Below are 22,300 nucleotides of genomic sequence, written 5' to 3'. Positions count from 1 at the left end.
AGCAGCCTACGTCTATTGCAGCATAACTAAGGGTGGACTCAGGGTCACCTGGTCCAGCCATATGCTTGATCACAAAAGAGCGTTTTAAGTCTAATCTTAAAAGTAGATAGTGTCTGTCTCCTGAACCCAAACTGGAAGCTGGTTCCACAGAAGACGACCCTGAAAACTGAAGGCTCTGCCTCCCATTCTACTTTTAAATACTCTGGGAACGACAGGTAAGTCTGAGAGCTGTGTTGGAGTGCTGCCGTACTATAAGGTCTTTAAGAAGACAAAACGGGGCCTGATTATTCAAGATTACTCAAGCTAGGACTTACCTGAAAGCAATTTCTCTCAATATAACATATGGCTTTTTTAAATAAACTAAATTAAATGTATCACACTATCACCGTGTGGGTGAACGATTTCTCTGCTCCCATTGATGTTTCACTGTGGTCAGCAGGTGGCGGTGTCGGTACCAGGCTTCATGTCTGCCGTCCACCATTAAAGCGTAGAACAAAAAAAGGACCATATGTTCCGTTTATACGGTTGGCGCCTGAAAAGCGCCAAATTGAAACATACCAAACACTACCGATCCAGCTGACTGATGGAAACCAGCACCACTCAGAACTAGTCTGATATACGAACCTTTAACGTTGATCGATGTGCTAACTTGTCACAGCAGCGTCGCAGGGAAAGCCGGTTTTTGTCATGGAGGAGCTCTTCAACAAAGTGTTGCAGGTTAATCTTAGATGCAGGGACTGCGAGGAAAGGTAAGCCTGTGCACACGGACACGGACGCACTATTTAAACAGCTTGGTCTGAAGTTACACCCGACGAGAAGAATAACTACGGTTATTCTGTCGGCACACGGACAAATATCACACACGAAATCTCCCCGTCCTGACTGCGGCAAACAGCTGTCGGTCCAATCCAACCGGGGAAAACAAACAAACGTGTTGCACAGACTAATGCAAAGCATGTTAATATTAATCAAATGAATGATAACCCAAAGCATACTGCAAATCCAAGAGTTTCTCAAGGCAAAGAAATGTGATATTCTTGAATGGTAAAGTTAGTCGGCTGATCTCAACCCAGCAGCATGTTTTTCAGTTACAGAAGACAACACAGAGATTCAGAGACAAACAGCTGGAGGCAGCTGCAGTAGAGGCCTGGCAGAGCATCTCAGGGCAGCACGTAGTGATGTCCGTGGGTTTGATTTTAGCTTGTCTAATTATGTTTGAGCCTCTGAAAACGGCAGTCTATGTATGCAAACTGCTGTATGTCCTAAGCAGTTACTGCAGGTCAACCCCTGAATTAAAGCTAAATGTCTTGACTTTAGGTGCATCTGGATTGTTTGATTTAAAATCCACCGTGGTGGGTTACAGAGACAAAATCACAAAAAGGTGTCTTTGTCAGAATACTTATTTTTTACTTTTACTTACTTTTTTTGTGCATTTTGGGTTTTGGTAACCATTCAAAATGCTTTTACTGTACAAGTGTGCAAGTACGCTTCACATACACAAACAGTTGTGAGAGAACACAACTATCCATTGAACCAGATGGTGCTCTGACAGCAATGTTCAATGCAGCAATACCGAAGTTCTGATGGTAAATTAGACACACGAAAGGATTACTGGCATAGATGAAAATGAAGGGCGGACACTTTGTGCTAACAGCACAGTGTTTGAATATTTTGGCATACTGAAAGGTAAAGGCAGGTGACGTGCTAATGTTGTTAGCAGCTTGCATAAGTTACTTCACATAAGGGTAAGTGAGCCTTTGTGAAGGCTGCATGGAAAGCATTGCAGAATCAGAAGCAACTGTTGGTGCATTTTGCAAACATTAATGAGAAAATGAAACATTTTCATATTCTGACACGTTGAAACTGGCTCTCCTCGCCGGATGCCTGTCTTTATTCTGTTTGTGGATTTTTGAAATGAGCTGAACACTGAAATACAAGTTAACATAGGAATTATTGAGTCACCAAACATAATGTTTAATTGCTTCATTTTACAGAAAGACAAATGTTCGTGTCACAATTGAACTTCAGGTGACAACGAGTCCAGTGCACAAAAGAGTGAGTGGGACATTTTATTTGGAATTTGTATCGTTGTAAAATAAAGAGAGAACTATACTATATACTGCACTACACTTACACTATATACTTTAACATTTCCTGTTATTGTTTTTTACATATTATATTAGGATCTTCTAGTACGGATAACAGATGACATAGATCCATATTTTCTCTTCAACCTTGCAATATCAGAAGAGGATTTCCAAAGGTAAGTGTAAAAAGATTTGTATGAAGTAGTGTTTTGGGTTAGAGTTAAGGGACAAAGCATCTTCAATGTTAACTAATGTCATTTGCGTTTGAATTGTTGTGTAGCTTGAAAGTCCAGCAGGGTCTACTGATAGATTTTGCATCATTTCCTCAGAAGTTTATTGACCTGCTTAACCTGTGCATTTCCGAACAAACGTCAGAGAGTCCAAGGTATGAAGAAAACCGACACATGACATCACACTGTTTCAATAAGGAAAGCAAATATATGCCAGAGTACCTGGTAAAACACTCCACGCCGCCTGACTAACTGTTGTCCTTTCCACAGATTTCTTCTTCATTTGTCATGTCAGTCTCCAGTGCTAGAAGGTCCCGCCAACTTCAGCGTCATAGAGACAAACGCGTTTAAGCACCTTAACCACTTGTCTTTACGGCTTTCTCAAGCTTCTGACAAAGAGGTTAAAGATTACCTGGCAGTTTGTCTCTCCTCTCTGAAGGTTGGTTCCATTTAGCTTCTTCATACTTTATGCCACTCATCAAAAAACAACCCTTTAAATAAATACCAAATTTTAATGTTAGTTCATGTAAGTAAAACGTTGTCATGTACGTGTTAAGTGTCGTTGTTAATCCCAAAGATGGGAGCTTGTATTGCTTGGGTGGGTTTCATGTTTTCAAGCTTACTTATATTTTAGTTTTAGTTTAGTTTAATCAGCTGAAGGCAACAGCTTTATAAAAATATTCGTTTGAATATAATTGTCTAGTCAAATAATTAATTTTGTTTTAAAATTGAGTTTTTGTCATTTTTTTTTGTTGTTTTTTCAGGCAGAGAAGCATGTCCTAGAAATGAAGCTCAAGACGACTGAAGACGATCTGACCAGGCAGCTGAATTATGCTCAACAGGTGTGCATTATTTTTATTTTTTAAGATATGATACAGCTTACTTGCTTACTCACGGTTTAGTAGTTCTTGCGTTACAGCAATTAATGTTAAGTGAAACTTAACCATTGTGATTTTTTCTTTAATAGAAATTTCAGTTTGTTTATTAATAAACTGCCCATTTATTAATTTTTTAATGTAATTTTTTTTTATTAAACAAAAGTTAAATAATTATTTTGTATGCGGTCAAACATAGCAAGGAAAACTGGAATCTGCAAAGTTGTAATTATCAGATCAACCTTTAAAAAGAGTTCCACAAAGAGTTGTCCACAGTGTGTTCTATGTAACAATAACATGGAGCTAAAAAAGATGCATTTAACAGTGATCATATGTGGATCATAGACGCTGTCTGAGAAGACCAAAGAGTTGGACAAACTGCGCTCAGAGTGGACGACTCAGACCAGCTCGCTGTCCAGCCTTCATTCTCAGGAGCTGCAGCTGGAGAGGGACAAGGCTCTGGAGGCAAGACTTCTCTTTTAATCAGCACAAATTCATCAGCTACGTTTTTAATATGGTTATTAATGTCAAAACAAGCTGTGCACAGCGCCGTATCTAAGGAAGCTCGGCGGGATAGAAGTTATTTTACCTGACTTGGAGAAAAGAGCAGCTAAAAAACATGTTTTGGAGAGAGAACATCTCCATCTGTTTAAAAAAAAAAATGTAGTAAAAGTAAAATGTTATTTCATAAAAGTTCACAAGGTTTTGTTTAGAGTCCAGGTTTTCAGTTTAGAGTTGTAGAGTACTATGGTGTCTACATTACTCAGTGCTTTATTGTACTTCTTTATGCCAACATATCAAACTTTATTAGTTTAAATCATCATAATTCATGAAATTACTTAAAAATAATTGTTCAAAGCAAGTCAAGTCATATTTTAGATGGCAAGTGCTTAAAAAGCATGCGCTTAAATATTTATGTGGTCATTGTAGGGCTCGAGGTTGACCTAGTCAGGGTCACATTACTGTGATATTAACGTGGAACTTCAGATTAGCTCCCTTATGCTACATTTTTGTTAGTTGTGTTTTGCATTTACTACCTTCTTGTATGTAAAGTGGGAGAAATTAACCTTTAAAAGTGTTACAAACGCGTATGTTGTGATCCACGAGTATAAACTAAGATTTACAAGTGTGTGCAATGATTTGTTTGCATTGTTAATTTTGACAGCAAATTTTAAACTAGTTTTAATCAGTCTTTTGAATAAAGCGTCAATTAGTCGTAGTAGATTTAATCTGATGTTGATTCAGCGACTAAAATATAAAGTGTAGAAGTCGCTTTTTCATCGCTCTACACAGTTTTTAAAAAGCATATTATATTCATTGACATCTTATGTTGTAAATTTGCCCTCTTTAGTCTCTTATTTCTCGTTCTTTATTTAAGCTCTATCTGCCTGCCACTTCCACGCTGCTGAAACACATGAATTTCCCCAATGAGGGACAATAAAGTATATTTCTGTCTGTCTGTTTCTTTGTATCTGTTTGTGGATCGGATCACACATTTGTTAGTTGCACACAAATCACTGCACACAGTTGTAAATCTTAGTCTGTGCTTTTGGGTCATACCATATGCAACACTAACACTATCCTCTGCATAGTTAACAAGACTTAAAACCCTGTAAACCCTGTCTCACAGTATTAACCATGTGTGGGTTTGTTCTTAGCTCAGTCTCTTGGAAGCAGTCATTTATTTGGAACCTTTGAAACTACAGGGATCAAAAGCAAAGCTAAGGATTGCCCTGCAGAAATGGTTGGAGATTGTCTGTCTGTCTTCCAGTTACAGACCAGGTTACAGCAGCAGACAGAGCAGCTTCGCCAGGAGCTGGAGAGTGCTCATAAAAAGAGCAGCCATCAGCTTAACAGTAGACTGACAGAGTTGGAGGCCTCGTGCAGAGAACTGACTGAGAAGAAATACAAGAACGAGTCTGCCATCCGAGACCTGAAGATTAAACTAGTTGGTGCAGATGAGGTAAGTGAATGTTTAGGATGAGAAATTATTGCGTCCAGGTGACTTGCTCTTAATGTTTAAAACTTTATTATAATTTGTGTATGGGCAGCAGATATACATTTCATCCATCCATCTTCTGTAGATTATCCTGTCATGGGGGCAGCAAAGCTGTGCTGAAAGCTCCCCACAACAAGAGAATTGTTGCTGTTGATTATTTTCTTTCTCTTTCATACAGGAATGCCAGCATTTAAAGCAGCAGGTCCTGTCTCTCAGGAGGGAAAACAGCACCCTGGACACAGAAGTCCATGAGAAGGACCGTTTGGTGAGCCAGATGCAGATGAGAGTGGCTGTTCTGGAACAGGAGGTCAAAGATAAGGATCAGTTGATGAACCGCACCAAAGAAGTATTGGAAGCCACTCAACAGCAGAAGGTAGGGAAACCTTCTGCATCAGGGACAGGGGGGCACTAAGGATTCAGAATGAGAGAAATTATATGACGTTATGAATAGGAAGTCACCAGGAGTCACCGTGTACAGACGAATGGTTAGACACAGGATGCTAGTGTTTTACAATTCAATTTCAATTCAGTTTAACTCATAAATCCTTCTGTCTTGATGCATGCTCAATCATCCAGGTAAGCCAATCCCAAAAGGTTGATTCTGTTTCTGGACGTTGTGTTTTCAGTGGGAGAAACAGAGAAATGTTTCATCACTCATCTGTTACCAACTCTGCTGCTAACTAACTGTTATGCAGAGAATAAACATTAACATCTGTGGTTATGGGGTTGTGAGTTAAATAAAGAAACATTTTTTGATCGAACATTTTTAACCAGCTTGCTTTTTGTTATAGGAATCGGTGGAAGAAAATGCAGAAAGTAAGGAACTTCAGATTCGAAAACTTGAAGCTACAGTGAAATCACTTTCTGAGGAGCTGATAAAGGTTTGTCTGTGTGTGTGTTCAAATCCACACTTTTTATCCTTCAAGCTCGAGTCCTTGGGCCTTGGAGCACAGTATCTTTGCTATATCTTCTAGACAGATCTTTGATGTTGTTTAGGGATCTGCTGGAGCCACTGGCACAGTTTGGGGTCACTGCCCCAAGTGCCTCCTCGGTTAGCACGGGGACCAGTGCTGCCTTGACCTTCCACATCTTGGGGTCTTGGCAGTGCATAGGTTGGCCAGTCTAGTCTTACATTCTCGAGTGACTTCTCTGTCTACCAGTCGCTGTTTTTTTGCCCCTTGGTATTTGGTACTGAGGCAGGTTATTGACCAATAGTTGGATGGGACCGGTCCATTCTGGGGATCCTTGGGATCAGGATATTCCAGCCTTCGGGTTGCCATTCTGGGTGTCTCTAGCCATTGTTTTGTATTTTATTTTTCCAGCACTCAAGACTTTCATATAGAAGGTTTTGGAGAAGATTTCAGACATGCATCTGAAGGGAGGTTTTAAGGGTTTTTGTTTTTAAAATTTCACATATGTAAATATAAATAATGAAATGTATTTTAAACAGGAAACAAAGTAGAAAAAAATCAAATTGCTACAAATATCTCTGATATATATGTGCTCAAAAAGGAGTAGGATGACGTTTACACTTTTTTTTAGTCCTTCCCCGCTCACATTCACACCTGTGGGGAATTCAAAATCACCGATTGACCTGTGCATGTCTTTGGACTGTGGGAGGAAGCCGGAGTACCCGGAGAAAACCCATGCAGACATGAGGCAAACATGCAAACTCCACTCCAGTAAGGCAGTGGCCAGATGGTGGATTTAAACCCAGGAATGTGAGGCAGCAGTGCTAACCACTGCGCCACCGTGCTAGCCCTGCGTCAGACTGGCACCTGTCCAGGGTGTACCCTACCTTCTACCCTATGGTAGCTTGGATAGAGAATGGATGATGGATAATTTTATATAATAATGCTATTTAATAAATGATAACTCAGTCTTCTTTGATATAACATATAATCAGAAAATATACATAAATAACTATTTATGAGTCATAGTACAAAGTCGGAGAACCTCCCTTTGACTTTGACCTTTGGCTGTAATTGAGAGTATTTGTGTATTTTCCATGTAATTTTACGTGCCATATTAAATTTAATTAAAAATTAATTGCTAATTTTTTATTTTTTGACAGATGAATACAGTTAAACTTTAAAACACTGGTTTTCATTTTAGAAATTGCAATCAGCAGTTCATCTTCAAAGACCTGTGTTTTTTCTTTTTTAAATATTTATTGTTGCTTATTAATAAGACAAAAGTATTTTTTATCCAGTTAATCGATGCAGTAATTGATAGAATACTTAAATACTAAAATAAATGGTAGTTCCAGCCCTTGGCAGTACTTTTGCAGTCTGTAGGGAGCAATGAATAGCCCATCTACCTGCAGTGAGCTTTTGCCAGTTGGAGGCAGTGGTTGTATCTATGGGCCACTCTTGCTTGTGCTGTTGATGGTCTTCCAGCCAGCTGCATAGAAGAGCAAAGTTATAACAGATGAAGTGCTGAAAAGAATGAAAAAGTGTCCCCTGCAGCTGTTATGTGTGCTTTTCATGATCTATTTTCTGGTCTTAGAGCAATATGCAGGAATGCACTACACAGTGAACTACATCACTGTTTTATAGGGTGTTGTTTATACTAATATTGGTTGCTTTGGAAAGAAAGTGACCGGACTGCGTCTCTGTTATAGGGAAAGAAGAAGTTGTGAGTTTTGTTGAAAATGATCAACTCCTGTTTTTGATGTATCCTTTTTTTTCTTTTATATATACAGGCTAACGGTATCATTAAGAAGCTGCAAGGAGAAGTTCGAACCTTAGTTGGAAAAATAAAAGTCAAAAACACTGTGACAGTGTCACAGGAAAAGATTCTCCAGGAAACTTCAGAGAAACTTCAGAGTGTTGAAAAGGATCTACAAAGCGCTCAGCAGCAGCTCATCACTAAGGAAGAGCAGGTATGTCACAGACTGAGGCCTTTTCTATTGGTAAAGCGGTAAAGGAGATCTCATCAGTCAAAGCACAACTTCATCACTGAAAGCTGAACCAGTAAATCAGTACAATTACTTTAAAAAAGTACAGTACTGAGCATAAAATAACAACCTAAACTACTGATACTAGGCAAGATGGATCCATCCTTTCATGTTGTTATAACATGTAAACTGACTCTGCCATCGAAATGTCAGAGCAGAAATTGAGACTCATTAGACCAGGTGTTGCTTTTCCAATATTCTGTTGTCCAGTTTTGGTGAGCATGTGTGAATTGTAGCCTCAGGTTCCTGCTCTCAGCTGACAAGAATAACACTCAAAGCAAAATATTCTTTGTATTTTTCAGATTTCAAAGTTAAAGGAGCAGTTGGAGGCCACGGTACAGAAGCTAAATGAAACCAAAGAAGTGCTGAAAACAAATGAGAATGGTAAGGAAGCTAGTCCTGTTCAATGGACCCTCTGAAAACTGACTTTCATGTCTTAAAAACTGTTAAGGTTTACAAATCCAGCAAAGCTTCTCAATCCTTCAGTGTTTATAGAGTCCACTTCCATATGCCGACGTACACTACAACTACATTTTATTTATATAGTGCTCGTTAACAGAGACAGTTGTGATTTGGCAATATTAGAAACACCAACAATCACACAACCATTAGCAAGAAATTGATGACAGTGGAAAGGAATAAGTCCCTTTTACGGGACCTCCGGAAGAACCAGGCTCAGCCATCTGCAGAGAGATGGGTGTGGGAACTATAGATGGGTGAAGAAGAAACACTATGTCTTTGCTTAGCCAGATTAATTAAATAGCGTCTTATTTCATAGTGTAAACTTTGCGAGCTTTATCCAAAGCACAATCTGTTGATTCACCCGCTAATTGTATTCACAGTGATTTGCCTGCCTAGCCTAGCTTAGCTTGTAGCCAACTCGCTAGCAGCATGGCCTCTATACCTGTCCCTCCTGCACTTTCCTGCTCAGTGTGTCAGATATTTAGTTACTCCTCTGACTATTTTTGTAATAACAGTACTTGTAGTAAATGTAGCCTTTTTGCAGCTCAGGCTGACCTGGCTTCAGACCCTTGAACAGACATAGTCAGTTGTCTTCCAGGGGCCAGAGCAGGGACATTCAGGGAAATTTAAAACTGCTGGTTAAAGTTAAATGTACATTTTGTAAAATTATAATTCACGTCAACAGTAACGACACCTGGTTACATCAATCGGAGGTCACTAAAATGAGTATCGAATTGGGGACTAACTTTACCAAAACAATCTTGGACTTGGTCATTTTGGTCCCCTCCCCAATTGGACCAGGAGTGACATTCTTAGACACTTATTTCCCTTTAATTGCTGGCTGTCTGAGTAGTAAAAAAATCAGTGGGCTCTATAGATGATTGGGAAACTTTCAAGTCAAGTCATCTTTATTTATATAGCACATTTAAAAGACATCAAGCGTCGGCCAAAGGGCTGAACAGAGGGATAATATGATAGAAAGAATTAAAAATGTACACATTCACACACAAGCACACATACGTGAACATAAAATACATGTATACGTATACACATGCAAACATCATCCAATGAGAAGACCAGAATAGCTAAAACAGAATAAAAGTGATGACAGAGTGATCCGAAAGCCTTGGAAAATAGGTAGGTCTTCAGATTCTATTTGAAGACTTCCAAGGACGAAGAGGATTCAGGGGAAAATCTGGTCTTGTTAGGAGGGACAGCATCCACCCCATTGTGGATGGAGGAGCTCTCATTTCTAGAAATCTGGGCAAATTTATTAAAACCCCCAGAACAAGCAACAGAGATGAGTTTGTCTTACACGCCTCTCTGCAGCTTCTCTCCAAAACCCCACCTCCTTAGATACTGCGTCTGCCTCCTTCTGAGTCCCTGTTTATACATGAATCAACAAATTGATTTACATTTGGTCATTATGGAATATTGTCTGTAGAATTTTGAGGTGAAAAATGAATTAATTCCATTATTGAATAAGACTGTAACATAACAAACATTCTTTCCAGATGCACTATAAGTATCTGTTGCCTGGGCTGCCTTGAGAATGAATGAGAAATAATTTGTATTGTGAATGGCAATCACATTCACATTATGAAAGTTGCCATTTAAGTCTAGCACATTTACTGGTGTGTTTATTTTCATTTTACCACAGTTATAAATTGGCTTAACAAGCAGCTAAATGAAAAGCAGCTGTCCAGAAAAGCACAGGGTCTGGAATCACTGGAGAATCCTGCAGTCTCAACCACAACAGCAGGACTTGGGGTAGGTGACAACATACTGATGATGTTTATTCTTCATCCTTCCTCTTAGATATTACTACAAGCTTCATTCCTATTGTGCCGTTCAGCTCAATATAAATATCACTGAGTGAGAGATTATGGCAGTAAGAGACGGCAAAGTAAGAAAATTTCAGTTTGGTCAGTTTCTTTCTTGAAGCATTGCTTGTTGGCAATAAATGAGCTCCGTGAGAGTGTCAGGAGTGACAGATGGGTTCAACGTGGAAGTGGGAATTCATCAGGGATCTGCTTTGAGCCCCTTCTTGTTTGCAGTGGTCATGGACAAAGTGACAGACAGAAGTCTCTGTGGACTGTGATGTTTGCACACAACATCCAGATCTCTGGAGAGAGCAGGGAGAACGTAGAGGGGAGCCTGGAGAGGTGAACGTATGAACTGGAGAGAAGAGGAAGGACAGAATGCTTGTGTGTGAATTAGAGGGAGACAGGTGAAAAGGTAAAAGTACAAGGAGTAGAGGTAGCGAAGGTAGATGAGTTTAACTAGCTGTGAACGACCATCCAGTGCAATGGACAGTACACAAGAGAGACAAAGAAGAGAGTGCAGGCAGGTTGTAGTGAGAACCTTTACAAGATGGTAGTGAGACCTGCTGTGATACATGGTTTGGGGATGGTGGCCCTGACACCAAGACAGGAGGCAGAGCTGAAGGTGTTTAGATCTTTATTAGGAGTGAGCAGGATTAGAAAAGAGTCCATCAGAGGGACAGCTCAGCCTGAGCAGTTTGGAGACAAAGTGAGAGAGAGACGAGGTTGAGATGGTTTGGACATGTGCAGAGGAGGGGTAGGACCTGCAAGGCAAGAAAACAGCCACAGAGAAGGTTCATGGATGTAGTATATGTAAAGGGTTGATGTGACAGAGCATGGAGGCTGACGAGCCAGTCTAATTAAAGGGAGCACACAAAAGACGATGATCGTTATCAGTGTTTTTGAAGAGTAATGCCACGTTTGAAAAGCAAACAGTCTTATGTTTGCACATTATAGCAGATCAACAGCACTAACACCTCCTGAAGATATCTCTGTTTCTGGCACTTCAGTTTTATCCTCAGACAGCCAAACCTGTTGTATCTCCCATGGCGGCTGCTGGGATCAATCTTACTGATGAGCACCTCGGGAAGTCATCAAACAGACAGATGTGAGTTTGTTGACTTTCACTTTATGCCCATTCAGTTATAAATTACTGAGTATACATTACACTCAAACGCACAAAATCTCACTAACTTTCTTGTAAAGGTTTGCTATGGATACCATCTGGTCCAGGACCCTTACTGTTTTTACTTGAGGCAGTTGCCCTCTTGATTTCTTCTATTGTTATTTTAGCTTTAGTTTAGCTGTTCAAGTTCATCCTCCTCTAGGTTTGGAAAGGTGCATTTTTTTCTGATTTTTGCTAAGAGTAAATTTTTATATTCATATTTTAAAGACAGTATTTTCTTATACAGCGTAGTGGATGGCGTTTAGGCGTTCTCTTTATCCAAATCTTTATTTTGTTTGTCCAAGTCAAGGAGCCCAGTTTCTCTTCCTTCTGGCTGATTCAAAAGAGATAATCACACCCTTAAATAGGTCTTAAAGGCCTCCCAAAGTGTAGCAGGCATAGTTTCTAAGTTATCATTTAAATCAAAATACAGAGAGATCCGTGTTTTCAAGTATTCATGAAAATCCTTCTCACCCAACAGTAGAGGGTTAAGTCTCCATATATGCTGTGGTCTAGTTGCATTTTGAATGTTTAAGGTGCATGTGACAGGGGAGTGATCAGAAATGACAATATTATGATATTTTGTGTCAATGACATAAGGTTTTAATTTGGCATCCAAAAGAAAGTAATCAAATCTAGTATATGAATTATGCCTAGTTGAAAAGAAGGAGTAATCTTTACCAGTAGGGTTTGCAATTCTCCAGACATCAGGCACATTCAAATTATCAGTAAAGGTATTAAGAAATGCACTAGAGTAGTTTCTAACCTGCTTAGTTAAAGAAGCTCTGTTAAGGTAGGGGTCTAGCACACAGTTAAAATCCCCGCCAATATTAGGTTTGTTTGGGACATGTCTGGTGAGAGTGAGAGGGGAAAAAAACAACTCCCGGACCACAATCAGAGTCCATTTCTGTCTGATATTATACTGTTATGTATACATGAAATACCCTTCTTTATCACTGTAGCTGTCCCTCTCGCTTTAGCATGGAAGGAAAAAAGATACACATTCTTGAAAGACCTACATTTTAATCAGCTCTTTTTCTTTTTTAAGTTCTCTATCCAGGCTGATAAATGTGTTTCTTCACAGCAGTTGTATATTTAGAATGATTTTGATTCCATGACAATAGCAATGGTAGAAGAACAAACTCAGGCTGTTCCTCAGGCTTGTGTTTTCTCTTTGTCCTTAGTGGAGACTCTGCAGGTCTGGATTCTAAGTACTTTGAGAAGAGAGATGATTGCATCTCGATCTATGGTCTTTCATCTAATCCACGCCAAAGAGGTAAAAGCACTCATCTTTTAAAGATCTGCATTTACCACATATTAGTTTCAGTGCATATTTTTTTCATTTCATGACTTAGTAGTGTTTCTCTTTTTTGGGATGCAGGTGTAAATCTGTGGGGCAACAAAGCTAGTTTGTTAAACATAATGTAATGCTAATTTGGGTGCCTTTAAAGAAAAAATATATGCAAAAACGAAGAAAAAATGGGTTTTTAATTGAGGCACTGAATGCGTGTGATAATAATGTAACAGTAATTTGATTCTGTTTGCTTGTTTTGTGTTCAGAGTTTCCTCAGAGTACAAAGCCATCTATAGCTTCAGCTTACTTCTCTGCATAAAACAGAAGTTTCAGGATCTAATAAGCTGCCACTGCAGAAAGATCACAATGGAAATGGACTTAAAATCATCAAGCCATGTCTTCAGCTCTTGTACAGAACTGTTACTGTTGCATTAAATACATTTGTTTTAATGAGTGATTCTTATGGTTAATTCTAGTGATCACTGAGATGTAATATTGTATTTGAAATAAAATTGTTCTGTTTTTCTTATGTTTCGGCCCCTAACTGTGTTTTACTGTATACAGTGTACTCTTGAATAAACAACTTTTCCAGTCTCACTTCATTTCTGGATATCTTAAAATTGATCCAGTGTCGGATTTAGTATAATAAAATGTCCAAAATAAAAATATGTGCTTTCTGTTGGTTTTTTGTGTTTAGTAATATTCTATTCTGAAATCAGTTCACCTTCAATTTACAAAATGTGAACCATACACCAACCATTGTACATATAGATTTGCATTTGATACCTTTGCCTACAGCTGAGTGCATCATTGCTGCTGCCAGCATCATAATGTAATTAAATAGATGCCAAATCAAACCAAACTTCAGAACTGCTGTTCTGAGTCTGCTGAATCTCAGAAATAACAATCACAGTGCTTACTCCAGTTTCAAGTAATCAACACCTAGATGGTTTATTTTGTATGCACTATATTTTGGCACATTGTACGCAAAACAACCATGTTCTTTATTTGGCAATGCTCGGCTAATTCTGGATTAGTTGTGTGTGCGGTGAGGAAGAGGCCAGGGGCAAATAGGGTGGAGAGCTGGGTCAGGATTGACTAGGAATCCGTGACATGGATGAAAGCGCCGTAGGGGATGAAATGACCCTTTACCATGATGGCCTCCCTTGCCACCAGGAGGAGGAGGGCCATGACCATGTTCATGATCATGTGGAGGGGGGCCATGACCATGGTCGTGAGCATGTGGAGGGGGGCCACCATGACTATGTGGAAGGCGTCTTCCATGATGTCTACAGTCAGGCTCCTTCTCACCAGGCCCAAGGGCAGTAGTGTTCTGTTAAGAACAAAGACAACAAATGTAAGAGGTTTTTTTTTTTTTTTTTTTTTTTTTAATAAGTTGCCATAAAAAAAGGAAATTTATTGCAAAACTGCTGTTGGACTCACCTCTGCAGGATAGAAATCACAGTCATTGGACAGGAGTCCATTTTCACTGGAGTAAGATGACTTGCAGAAAGCATGACGCTTTAAAAAAGGAAGAATATACACAATGAGCAAACTAACAGGAATAAGCCATAAAAACGTATTTGACATTTAGGGATTAGAAATGCTGGAAGATCTGTAATGTTTGTATTTGATTTAATACTACTTACAACTGTGCAGTAAATCTCTTGTTACTCTTTAACATTGTGATATAATTTTAATGGGATGTGGTACTCCTGATCTCACTGAATACACACAGTAAAACTCCTTCCTAATTAATTACTTTGCAACTGATCCTAATTTTAGTACACAGCATATCAAAATGTGGCTCAGGATTTTCTGAAGTGTATGAGTTGTACTTACAGCTCTGTCAGGACAGAGCGGAGTGCATGCCTCAATTACGATTCTAGAGCCCATTGGGCAATGAGTCTCCACAAGGGCAAACTCAGCATAGTAGTTCATTCCAGATGTCATTATATACTACAAGAAAAGAAGGTGTAAGGTTAAACAATGACTGATCTTATGAGTTCACAAAGACAGGGAGGAAGAAAAGGATCCTCTGTACCCCAGATGATATCCGTCCCACTTCCTTCAAGATGTAGTAGTGCTGGTTACTGGTGTTCTTGTTGAATTCTGTTGTTGCTTCATGAACAGACTTGAGACCTTCAGAGTCGTTGAGAGGCAGCAGCACGGGACAGTCAGGGCAGATGCGTACCATCTCCGAGTTAGTATTTACTGCAAATGCAAAGAATTGTAGTGAGTGTACGTTCAGAGGATTCCAAAAATCACTGAGGCTCTTTAGCATTTTCTTTCAAATATTCTCCTTGCAATCTTTCACAAGATAATGAACTTCTCCCCATGTTTACTTCTTAAAGACTCCTCTTCACTAGGATGCTTGTTTGCAATCATTTTGCATTCGTGAGTTTCTTCATTGGATTTTTTAGTGTTACACACTTTGGAAGTATTTTGTCACCCTTGTCCCAACTTTTTGTGAGACATGTTAAATGCTTTAAATTCTAAATAAGCATTTTTATACTAAACATAATGCCACAGTTTTAATATTTGATATTAGTGTACTGCTTTTACAAATTCTGTTTTTATCTGCAGTCAAACCACAAATTATGAAAAACAGGGAATTTTTTTTTCTTTCTTTTGTTTTTACTGATACCTGCTTTAAGGATTAAACCATCTATTATGGGTCCTTACAGTGAGTCTGTCTTTGGCCACATCCAATGTGTTTTTGAACAGGCAGACCAACAGCTTTGGAGTAACAAGTAATCAAAATGATTGTAGATGCCTTGATCGTATCTACAGTAGCATCTTCTCAGTGAAATGGTGAACAGCTATGATGCAGAGAGAGCCCACCTTGTCGTGTGTCACATTCATATTTGGTTATGGTGGCATCACCATCTTTTATAGTCATCAACACAGTGCAGTTGGCCTTCACTGCCTTCAGAGAAACACAGAGAATGCAGTTTTATTTCATAACATCACTGAAGTAACTTTGCATAATTTGGCCAGATTAGCACGTCCACCTTCTGACCAGAGGTGAATGTTACATGAAGTCAGTGCGGGCAATGGATTAAGCAAACAGCTGCTTTGCATTTACCCGCGCTGTCTCTTCACGGATTTCACAGTCCTCAAAGGGTTTCGGGTTGGTAGTGTGGCATTTTGTCTCCCGAAGATCCAGCTGCAACTTTACATTACATCCACCATCAACCTGGAAAGAGCAGAGAGTAAGACTGTCATTCATATTTACTGATGCAGTTTCCTATATCACCACAGTAACGCCATGACAGACATTAAGGATTTTTTGTCATGAAAAGCTGATGTAATGGAAAACTACAATAAGCATTAATGATAATTTTAAAAAAGAAAAACATTTCAAAAGAATTGTGGACTTGGATTTGTCACTCACCATGCTTTTATAGAACTGCTACTGCTACTGTACCGGCCTGCTTCAAATCCACCTCCATCGTCCCGATACCCAAAAACTCCAACCCATCTAGCCTCAATGACTACCGCCCAGTAGCACTCACCCCCATCATCACTAAGTGCTTAGAGCAGCTGGTCTTAGCACACTTCAAATCCTGTCTCCCCCCCACCCTGGACCCCCACCAATTTGCATACCGCCAGAACAGGAGCACAGAGGATGCAGTCTCCATTGCACTGCACTCCGTCCTCTCACACCTGGACAACAACAACACCTACGCCAGAATGCTGTTTACAGACTTCAGTTCAGCATTCAATACAATCCACCCCTCACAACTCATCAGGAAACTGACAGACCTGGGCATCAGTTCCCTCATCTGCAAATGGTTACTGGACTTCCTGACCAACCGCCCCCAACATGTCCGGCTGGATAACCGCTGCTCATCAACAATCACAATGAACACCGGTGTACCACAAGGCTGTGTGATGAGCCCTTTCCTCTACTCCCTCTTCACCCATGACTGCAGACCTGCTGATGGTTCCAACACCATCATTAAGTTTGCAGATGACACCACGGTGACTGGCCTCATCAGTGACAACGATGAGGCCGCCTACAGGGAGGAGGTGGATCGTCTGGCTGAGTGGTGCGACACAAACAACCTGCTGCTTAACACCGAGAAGACTAAGGAGCTCATCGTGGACTACAGGAGGAATGCTGACCCACATCCACCCATCCACACTAAGGGGACGGCTGTGGAGCGTGTGAACAGCTTCAAGTTCCTGGGAGTCCACATCTCCGAGGATCTCATCTGGACGAACAAGTGCTCCAAGCTGGTCAAGAAGGCTCACCAGCGCCTCTTCTTCTTGAGGACTCTGAGGAAGAACCACCTGTCCTCAGACATCCTGGTGAACTTCTACCGCTGCACCATCAAGAGCATCGTGACCAACTGTATAACAGTCTGGTACGGGAACTGCTCTGCCTCAGACCGGAAGGCGTTGCAGAGGGTCGTGAAAACTGCCCAGCGCATCGCTGGAGCACCGCTTCATGGTACCGGAACAGCTTCTTCCCCACAGCTGTCAGACTCCTGAACTCTGCCTCCTGACATTTGACCCACATTAAACTCATGGACTGAACATACACACACCCACAACCACCTACACACACACACACAATGGACAACTGTACCCTCAAACACACAATAATAACATGGACTGAACCACCACTCACAACCACTAGCACTTTATATAGCCTCTGTAGAAATTATCCACATATCTCACTTATCTTAACTGCACTACTGTATAGTTCTGTGTAAATAATCATTCTGTACATACAATAATTTTTAATCCTACAACTGTTTATAACTTGCATAGTTCACATTTCTGTATAGCTGTATATCTCATATTCTGTATAGTTTTTTATATTTATATCCTGTTCATAGCCTGTACATAGCTTGTACTCACTACAGCCTGTACATACCTATAGTTATAGCATATTCATAACATACTTCATACCATGTACATTATAACATACCATAATAGACCCATTTCTGTAATATGCTTACATATCTATATTATTGCTAATATATATTGTAATATATCTATATCACGGCTAAAGCACTTCTGGATGGATGCAAACTGCATTTCGTTGCCCTGTACCTGTGACATGTGCAATGACAATAAAGTTGAATTCTATTCTATTCTATTCTATTCTATTCTATTTTTCTACTCTCTTCTATTGTTTAAGTTTTGTCCAGTTTGCTGTTTGTCTCTTTGCTCCTCTTGCCAAAGTGGAAATACTCACAATTCCCAAATCTCAAATGTGAACTGCAAATGTGCACATTTACTGCTACTATCATACCTGTTCCACACTGTTTCCTTGAACTTCATGCAGTCTGAATTTGTAGCCATGGTCGTGATACTCATTGATGTGATGCACTGCCTTATCTGCTGCCGCCGGACCGTTACCTTCACTGCATGTTAGTGGCGCCAAACCTGGGGCAGCGCTGCAAAGCAGGACTGCTGCCGAAAGAAGTGTCAGGACTCGTAACGTCCTCATGGTACAGAGGAGAAGACTGGAGCAGGCCACTATTACGGGGCTGTTATATAGAGTGGATTGGTTAACATATGTCAGTGGGTTAGACAGACAGTGACAAACAAGATCAGAATCAGAATCAGAATCAGAATCGTGTTTATTGGCCAAGTATATGTGCAGACAAATACAAGGAATTTGGTTCCGGTAGATGGTGGCTATCAAGCACAGCAATGTAAAACACACACACACACACACACACACACACGTCTATATATACATTACACATGCATACACATACATACACAAAGCTGTGTAAACCAACTATAAATAACTAAACTTATGTACATAAAATACAGAAATGAAATGAGGTGGAATGAATACTACAAAATGTACATAAGGTGCAGTTGCAGTCTGGCAGTGGGGAGCAGTGTGACAGGTCAACTGTTTAGAAGGGAGATGGCGAGGGGAAAGAAACTGTTCCTGTGTCGGGTGGTCCTGGTCTGCAGGCTTCTGTACCGTCTGCCAGAGGGCAGCAGGTCAAAAAGTCTGTGTCCAGGGTGTGAGGGGTCTGTGATGATTTTCCCTGCCCGTTTCCTGGTTCTTGAGAGGTACAGATCCTGGATGGAGGGCAGGGGGGCGCCGATGATCCTTTCTGCTGCCCGTACAGTCCGCTGCAGTCTGCTCCTGTCCTGTTTAGTGGCTGCACCATACCAGACTGTGATGGAGGAGCACAGGACAGACTCAATGACTGCAGTGTAGAACTGGGTCAGCAGCTCCTGTGGAAGACTGTACTTCCCCAGTTGTCTCAGGAAGTACATCCTCTGCTGGGTCTTTTTGAGGATGGAGTTGATGTTGGTCTCCCACTTCAGGTCCTGGGAGATGGTGGTACCCAGGAACTTGAAGATCTTCACAGTCGACACAGGGCTGTCTGACATGATGAGGGGGGCAGAGTTGGGGATGTCTCCTGAAGTCCACTGTCATCTCTACAGTTTTAAGAGTGTTCAGCTCCAGATTGTGCTGACTGCACCAGAGTACCAGCCGCTCAACTTCCTGCTGGTATGCAGACTCATCACCATCCTGAATGAGGCCAATGACGGTGGTGTCATCTGCAAACTTTAGGAGTTTAACAGCCGAGTTCTTGGAGGTGCAGTCATTAGTGTAGAGGGAGAACAGTAGTGGTGAGAGGACACATCCTTGAGGGGCACCAATACTGAGGGTCCGAGTTTCAGAGGTGATCTCCCCCAGCCTCACTTGTTGCTTTCTGTCTGTCAGGAAGCTGGTGATCCACTGACAGGTAACTGGAGACACGCTGAGCTGGGAGAGTTTGGAAGAGAGAAGTTCAGGCACGATGGTGTTAAAAGCCGAACTAAAGTCCACAAACAGGATCCTGGCATAAGTTCCCGGGCGGTCGAGGTGTTGCAGGATGTAATGCAGCCCCATATTCACTGCATCATCCACCGACCTGTTTGCCCGGTAGGCAAACTGCAGAGGGTCCAGCTGGTGGCCTGTAATGTCCTTCAGATGGGCTAACACCAGTCGTTCGAAGGATTTCATGACCACAGACGTCAAGGCGATAGGTCTGTAGTCGTTCAGTCCTGTGATGGTGGGTTTCTTGGGAACAGGGATGATGGTGGAGCGTTTGAAGCAGGATGGAACTTCACACAGCTCCAGGGATCTGTTGAAGATGCGAGTGAAGATGGGAGCCAGCTGTTCAGCACAGGTCTTGAGGCAGGAGGGTGAGACACCGTCTGGTCCGGGGCTTTCCTGGGCTTCTGTTTCTGGAATAGTCGGCTCACATCCTCAGTGTGTATTCTGAGTTTCAGGGAGGAGGAAGGGGTGGGAGGTGTGATGGAGGTCGTTGAGTCTGGATTGGAGAGGGTGGTGGTGGTCGTTGAGTCTGAAATGGGAAGGGTGGTGGTGGTCGTTGAGTCTGGATTGGGAGGGTGGGGTGGTCGTTGAGACTGGATTGGAGAGGGTGAGGGTAAAGGGGAGAGGTGGAAGGTGTGTTGGGGTCAGTGTCTGAAGCGGTGTCTCTGGGGAGGGAGGGTGAGGCGTGGGTCTGTCCGTCTCAAACCTGCAGTAGAATGTATTTAGCTCGTTGGCCAGGTCTTTGTTTGCTTCAACAGTGGGTGGGGGGCGTCTGTAGCTGGTGATTTCCTGCAGGCCCCTCCACACTGACGCAGGGTCGTTGGCTGAGAGCCGTTCTTCCAGCTTCTGGGAGTAGATCCTTTTAGCTGCTTTGATCTCCTTGGTCAGTGTGTTCCTAGCTTGCTTGCTTGTAAGATAGGAAATAAATGATAAATAAATAGAATCGACCAGAAGACAAACATGAACTTTAATCAGAGGAGCTCAGCATATTTTGAAATGTTTACTGAACCAGTCAGTTTCATCACACTTCTTACACAGTCAATATTTAAACTGAAGGAAATGTCATTGTACGATTTTTAGCAGCTGCAGATCTTACATTTTGTTTTTTCCTCATCATTACAATCAGAATGTTTGGAAAGATTTCAGATTTGGCCCAACTTTGTTCATTTGATTTGTATTTGGGGTTTCCACACCCTTAAAAGTTCTTAATAAATCTTTTTTGTTTCTTCTCTTTTCTTTTTGTTATTTATTTTGGTTGTAAGAGGTTAAGCATATTTTTATCATTTCATTCAAATGCCAGAACACTGAGAGAGTTATTTGTTATTTTACACCCATTGACCCCGGAGAATTCTCTAGATCAAAATAGCTTCAGACAAACTTATACCCAGCAATGCTACAGCGTACAGAGGCTCAAATGCCTGTGTCTCTATGTCGTGTCTCATAATGACGTGAAGAAATTTTTAAAAAATGATTTAATATGAAGGCAATAGGCAGCGTGTTACAGGCATAGCCCTAAAGAATGTAGCCTCATGGGCAGTGCAGTCCGTGCTGCAGGGAGAATGGACTGCCATACCCGTTACGTGTTGTCACGTGTTCAGAATATTGAGGATGAGAACAAAAACAACCATGGTCCAGAAGAGTTGGTCAAACAACGATTTTAATGAAACACACGCAGCGTGGGGAGATGAACACTGCACACACCAGCTGTAGATCTCCGTCAGAAATACACTTCAGATTGCTTTTATATCATCAGGGTATTATAACGCCCCCTCTTGCATTTACAAGTACATAATTTGCATCTTAAGAACATTATTTGCCTATTTTACAGACAATGATCAATTTTAAGAGATAAATGCAGACACAGAAGTTCCCGTTTCTGGCATCTCCTTCCAAATAAGGCGATGATCTCCGGCCTTTGCGGTCCCCATGGACTGGACATCTTCTTCTGTCACCTGTTGTCAAGCAAACTCTAGTGCAACATGTTGCTGAATACATTCAGGCCTTTGCTCAGGCCTGTTTCTAGGTTATAGGTGGTATATATGTGTTTTGGAAGCATGTGTGCGATCTTTCTTCAGCTCTAAGCCACTTATCCAATAGATCGTCCGGACATCGCGCCGAACGAAGCTTCTGACCTTTAATTACTTGGCTGAGCTTCAACTCTTTTATAAGTACAGAACTGCAATGTGTATAAAGATATAAAAATATAAAAATGGTTATAACTGCATCTGTAATAAAGGTTAATATGGTGTCAGTATGTTTAAACGTCTTAATGCCGTCTTAAAGCTATATGTGATATTATTAATGCAATGTTAATGCTGTCGATTATATTGCAGCAGTAAAATAAGTTCTTTAATTCCACAGTGTCTGTGAGCCAGGGAGGGAGAAAAAGGAGAGTGGAAAAGTACGAGTTGTCATTGAGCAGAAACGGGAGCTGGAAGCATGTAAATATAATAATAACCACTGCAGCCAAAAAGAGTGCCTGACGAGCCCAGTTGTAAGTAAGCTATTAACACTCGACTGTACACTTTTTTCGTGTTTTCCTCTGAAACAATAAGTTCCGTTTGAGCAGCCTTTCAACGCCTCTCTCTGTCTCTC

The 22,300-nt window shown here is 41.0% G+C and overlaps 2 protein-coding genes across 3 annotated transcripts; one reads left to right on the top strand and one right to left on the bottom strand.

Annotated features, from left to right (window-relative positions):
- The first annotated feature begins 500 nt into the window (after positions 1-500).
- On the top strand, positions 501-13,491 carry sass6 (SAS-6 centriolar assembly protein). Its single transcript, XM_031740560.2, has 16 exons — positions 501-749; positions 1,995-2,055; positions 2,184-2,263; positions 2,368-2,472; positions 2,588-2,756; positions 3,082-3,159; positions 3,538-3,657; positions 4,964-5,155; positions 5,370-5,564; positions 5,983-6,072; positions 7,896-8,075; positions 8,453-8,534; positions 10,273-10,382; positions 11,446-11,543; positions 12,785-12,876; positions 13,161-13,491. The coding sequence occupies exons 1-16, from the start codon at positions 688-690 to the stop codon at positions 13,211-13,213; spliced, it is 1,767 nt and encodes a 588-aa protein (XP_031596420.1). The 5' UTR covers positions 501-687; the 3' UTR covers positions 13,214-13,491.
- A 323-nt stretch (positions 13,492-13,814) lies between these two features.
- LOC120433781 (histidine-rich glycoprotein-like) lies at positions 13,815-18,416 on the bottom strand. Of its 2 annotated transcripts, XM_039600664.1 has the most exons (8): positions 18,164-18,416; positions 15,983-16,093; positions 15,739-15,823; positions 14,939-15,108; positions 14,737-14,853; positions 14,338-14,415; positions 14,125-14,227; positions 13,815-14,091 (listed from the first exon to the last, which is right to left on the bottom strand). In XM_039600664.1, exons 1-8 carry the CDS (start codon positions 18,359-18,361, stop codon positions 13,928-13,930), a joined length of 1,026 nt encoding a protein of 341 aa, XP_039456598.1. In that variant the 5' UTR covers positions 18,362-18,416; the 3' UTR covers positions 13,815-13,927. The 2 variants fall into 2 exon arrangements, with proteins under 2 accessions (XP_039456598.1, XP_039456597.1); XM_039600663.1 differs by having other exon boundaries at positions 13,815-14,227.
- Between the last annotated feature and the right edge of the window lie 3,884 nt (positions 18,417-22,300).

The sequence above is a fragment of the Oreochromis aureus genome, linkage group 17 (assembly GCF_013358895.1).
Source record: "Oreochromis aureus strain Israel breed Guangdong linkage group 17, ZZ_aureus, whole genome shotgun sequence".
Lineage (NCBI taxonomy): Eukaryota > Metazoa > Chordata > Actinopteri > Cichliformes > Cichlidae > Oreochromis > Oreochromis aureus.
This window is presented reverse-complemented; position numbering and strand designations above follow the sequence as displayed.

Coding starts and splice junctions, on each gene's coding strand:
- sass6 (XM_031740560.2), top strand. CDS start 688: ATGGAGGAGCTCTTCAACAAAGTGTTGCAGGTTAATCTTAGATGCAGG. Junction 750..1,994: donor TGCAGGGACTGCGAGGAAAG/GTAAGCCTGTGC, acceptor TTCATTTTACAG/AAAGACAAATGTTCGTGTCA. Junction 5,156..5,369: donor AACTAGTTGGTGCAGATGAG/GTAAGTGAATGT, acceptor TCTTTCATACAG/GAATGCCAGCATTTAAAGCA.
- LOC120433781 (XM_039600663.1), bottom strand. CDS start 18,361: ATGAGGACGTTACGAGTCCTGACACTTCTTTCGGCAGCAGTCCTGCTT. Junction 15,109..15,738: donor TGAATGTGACACACGACAAG/GTGGGCTCTCTC, acceptor TTGCATTTGCAG/TAAATACTAACTCGGAGATG. Junction 14,854..14,938: donor TGGGACGGATATCATCTGGG/GTACAGAGGATC, acceptor CTTTTCTTGTAG/TATATAATGACATCTGGAAT.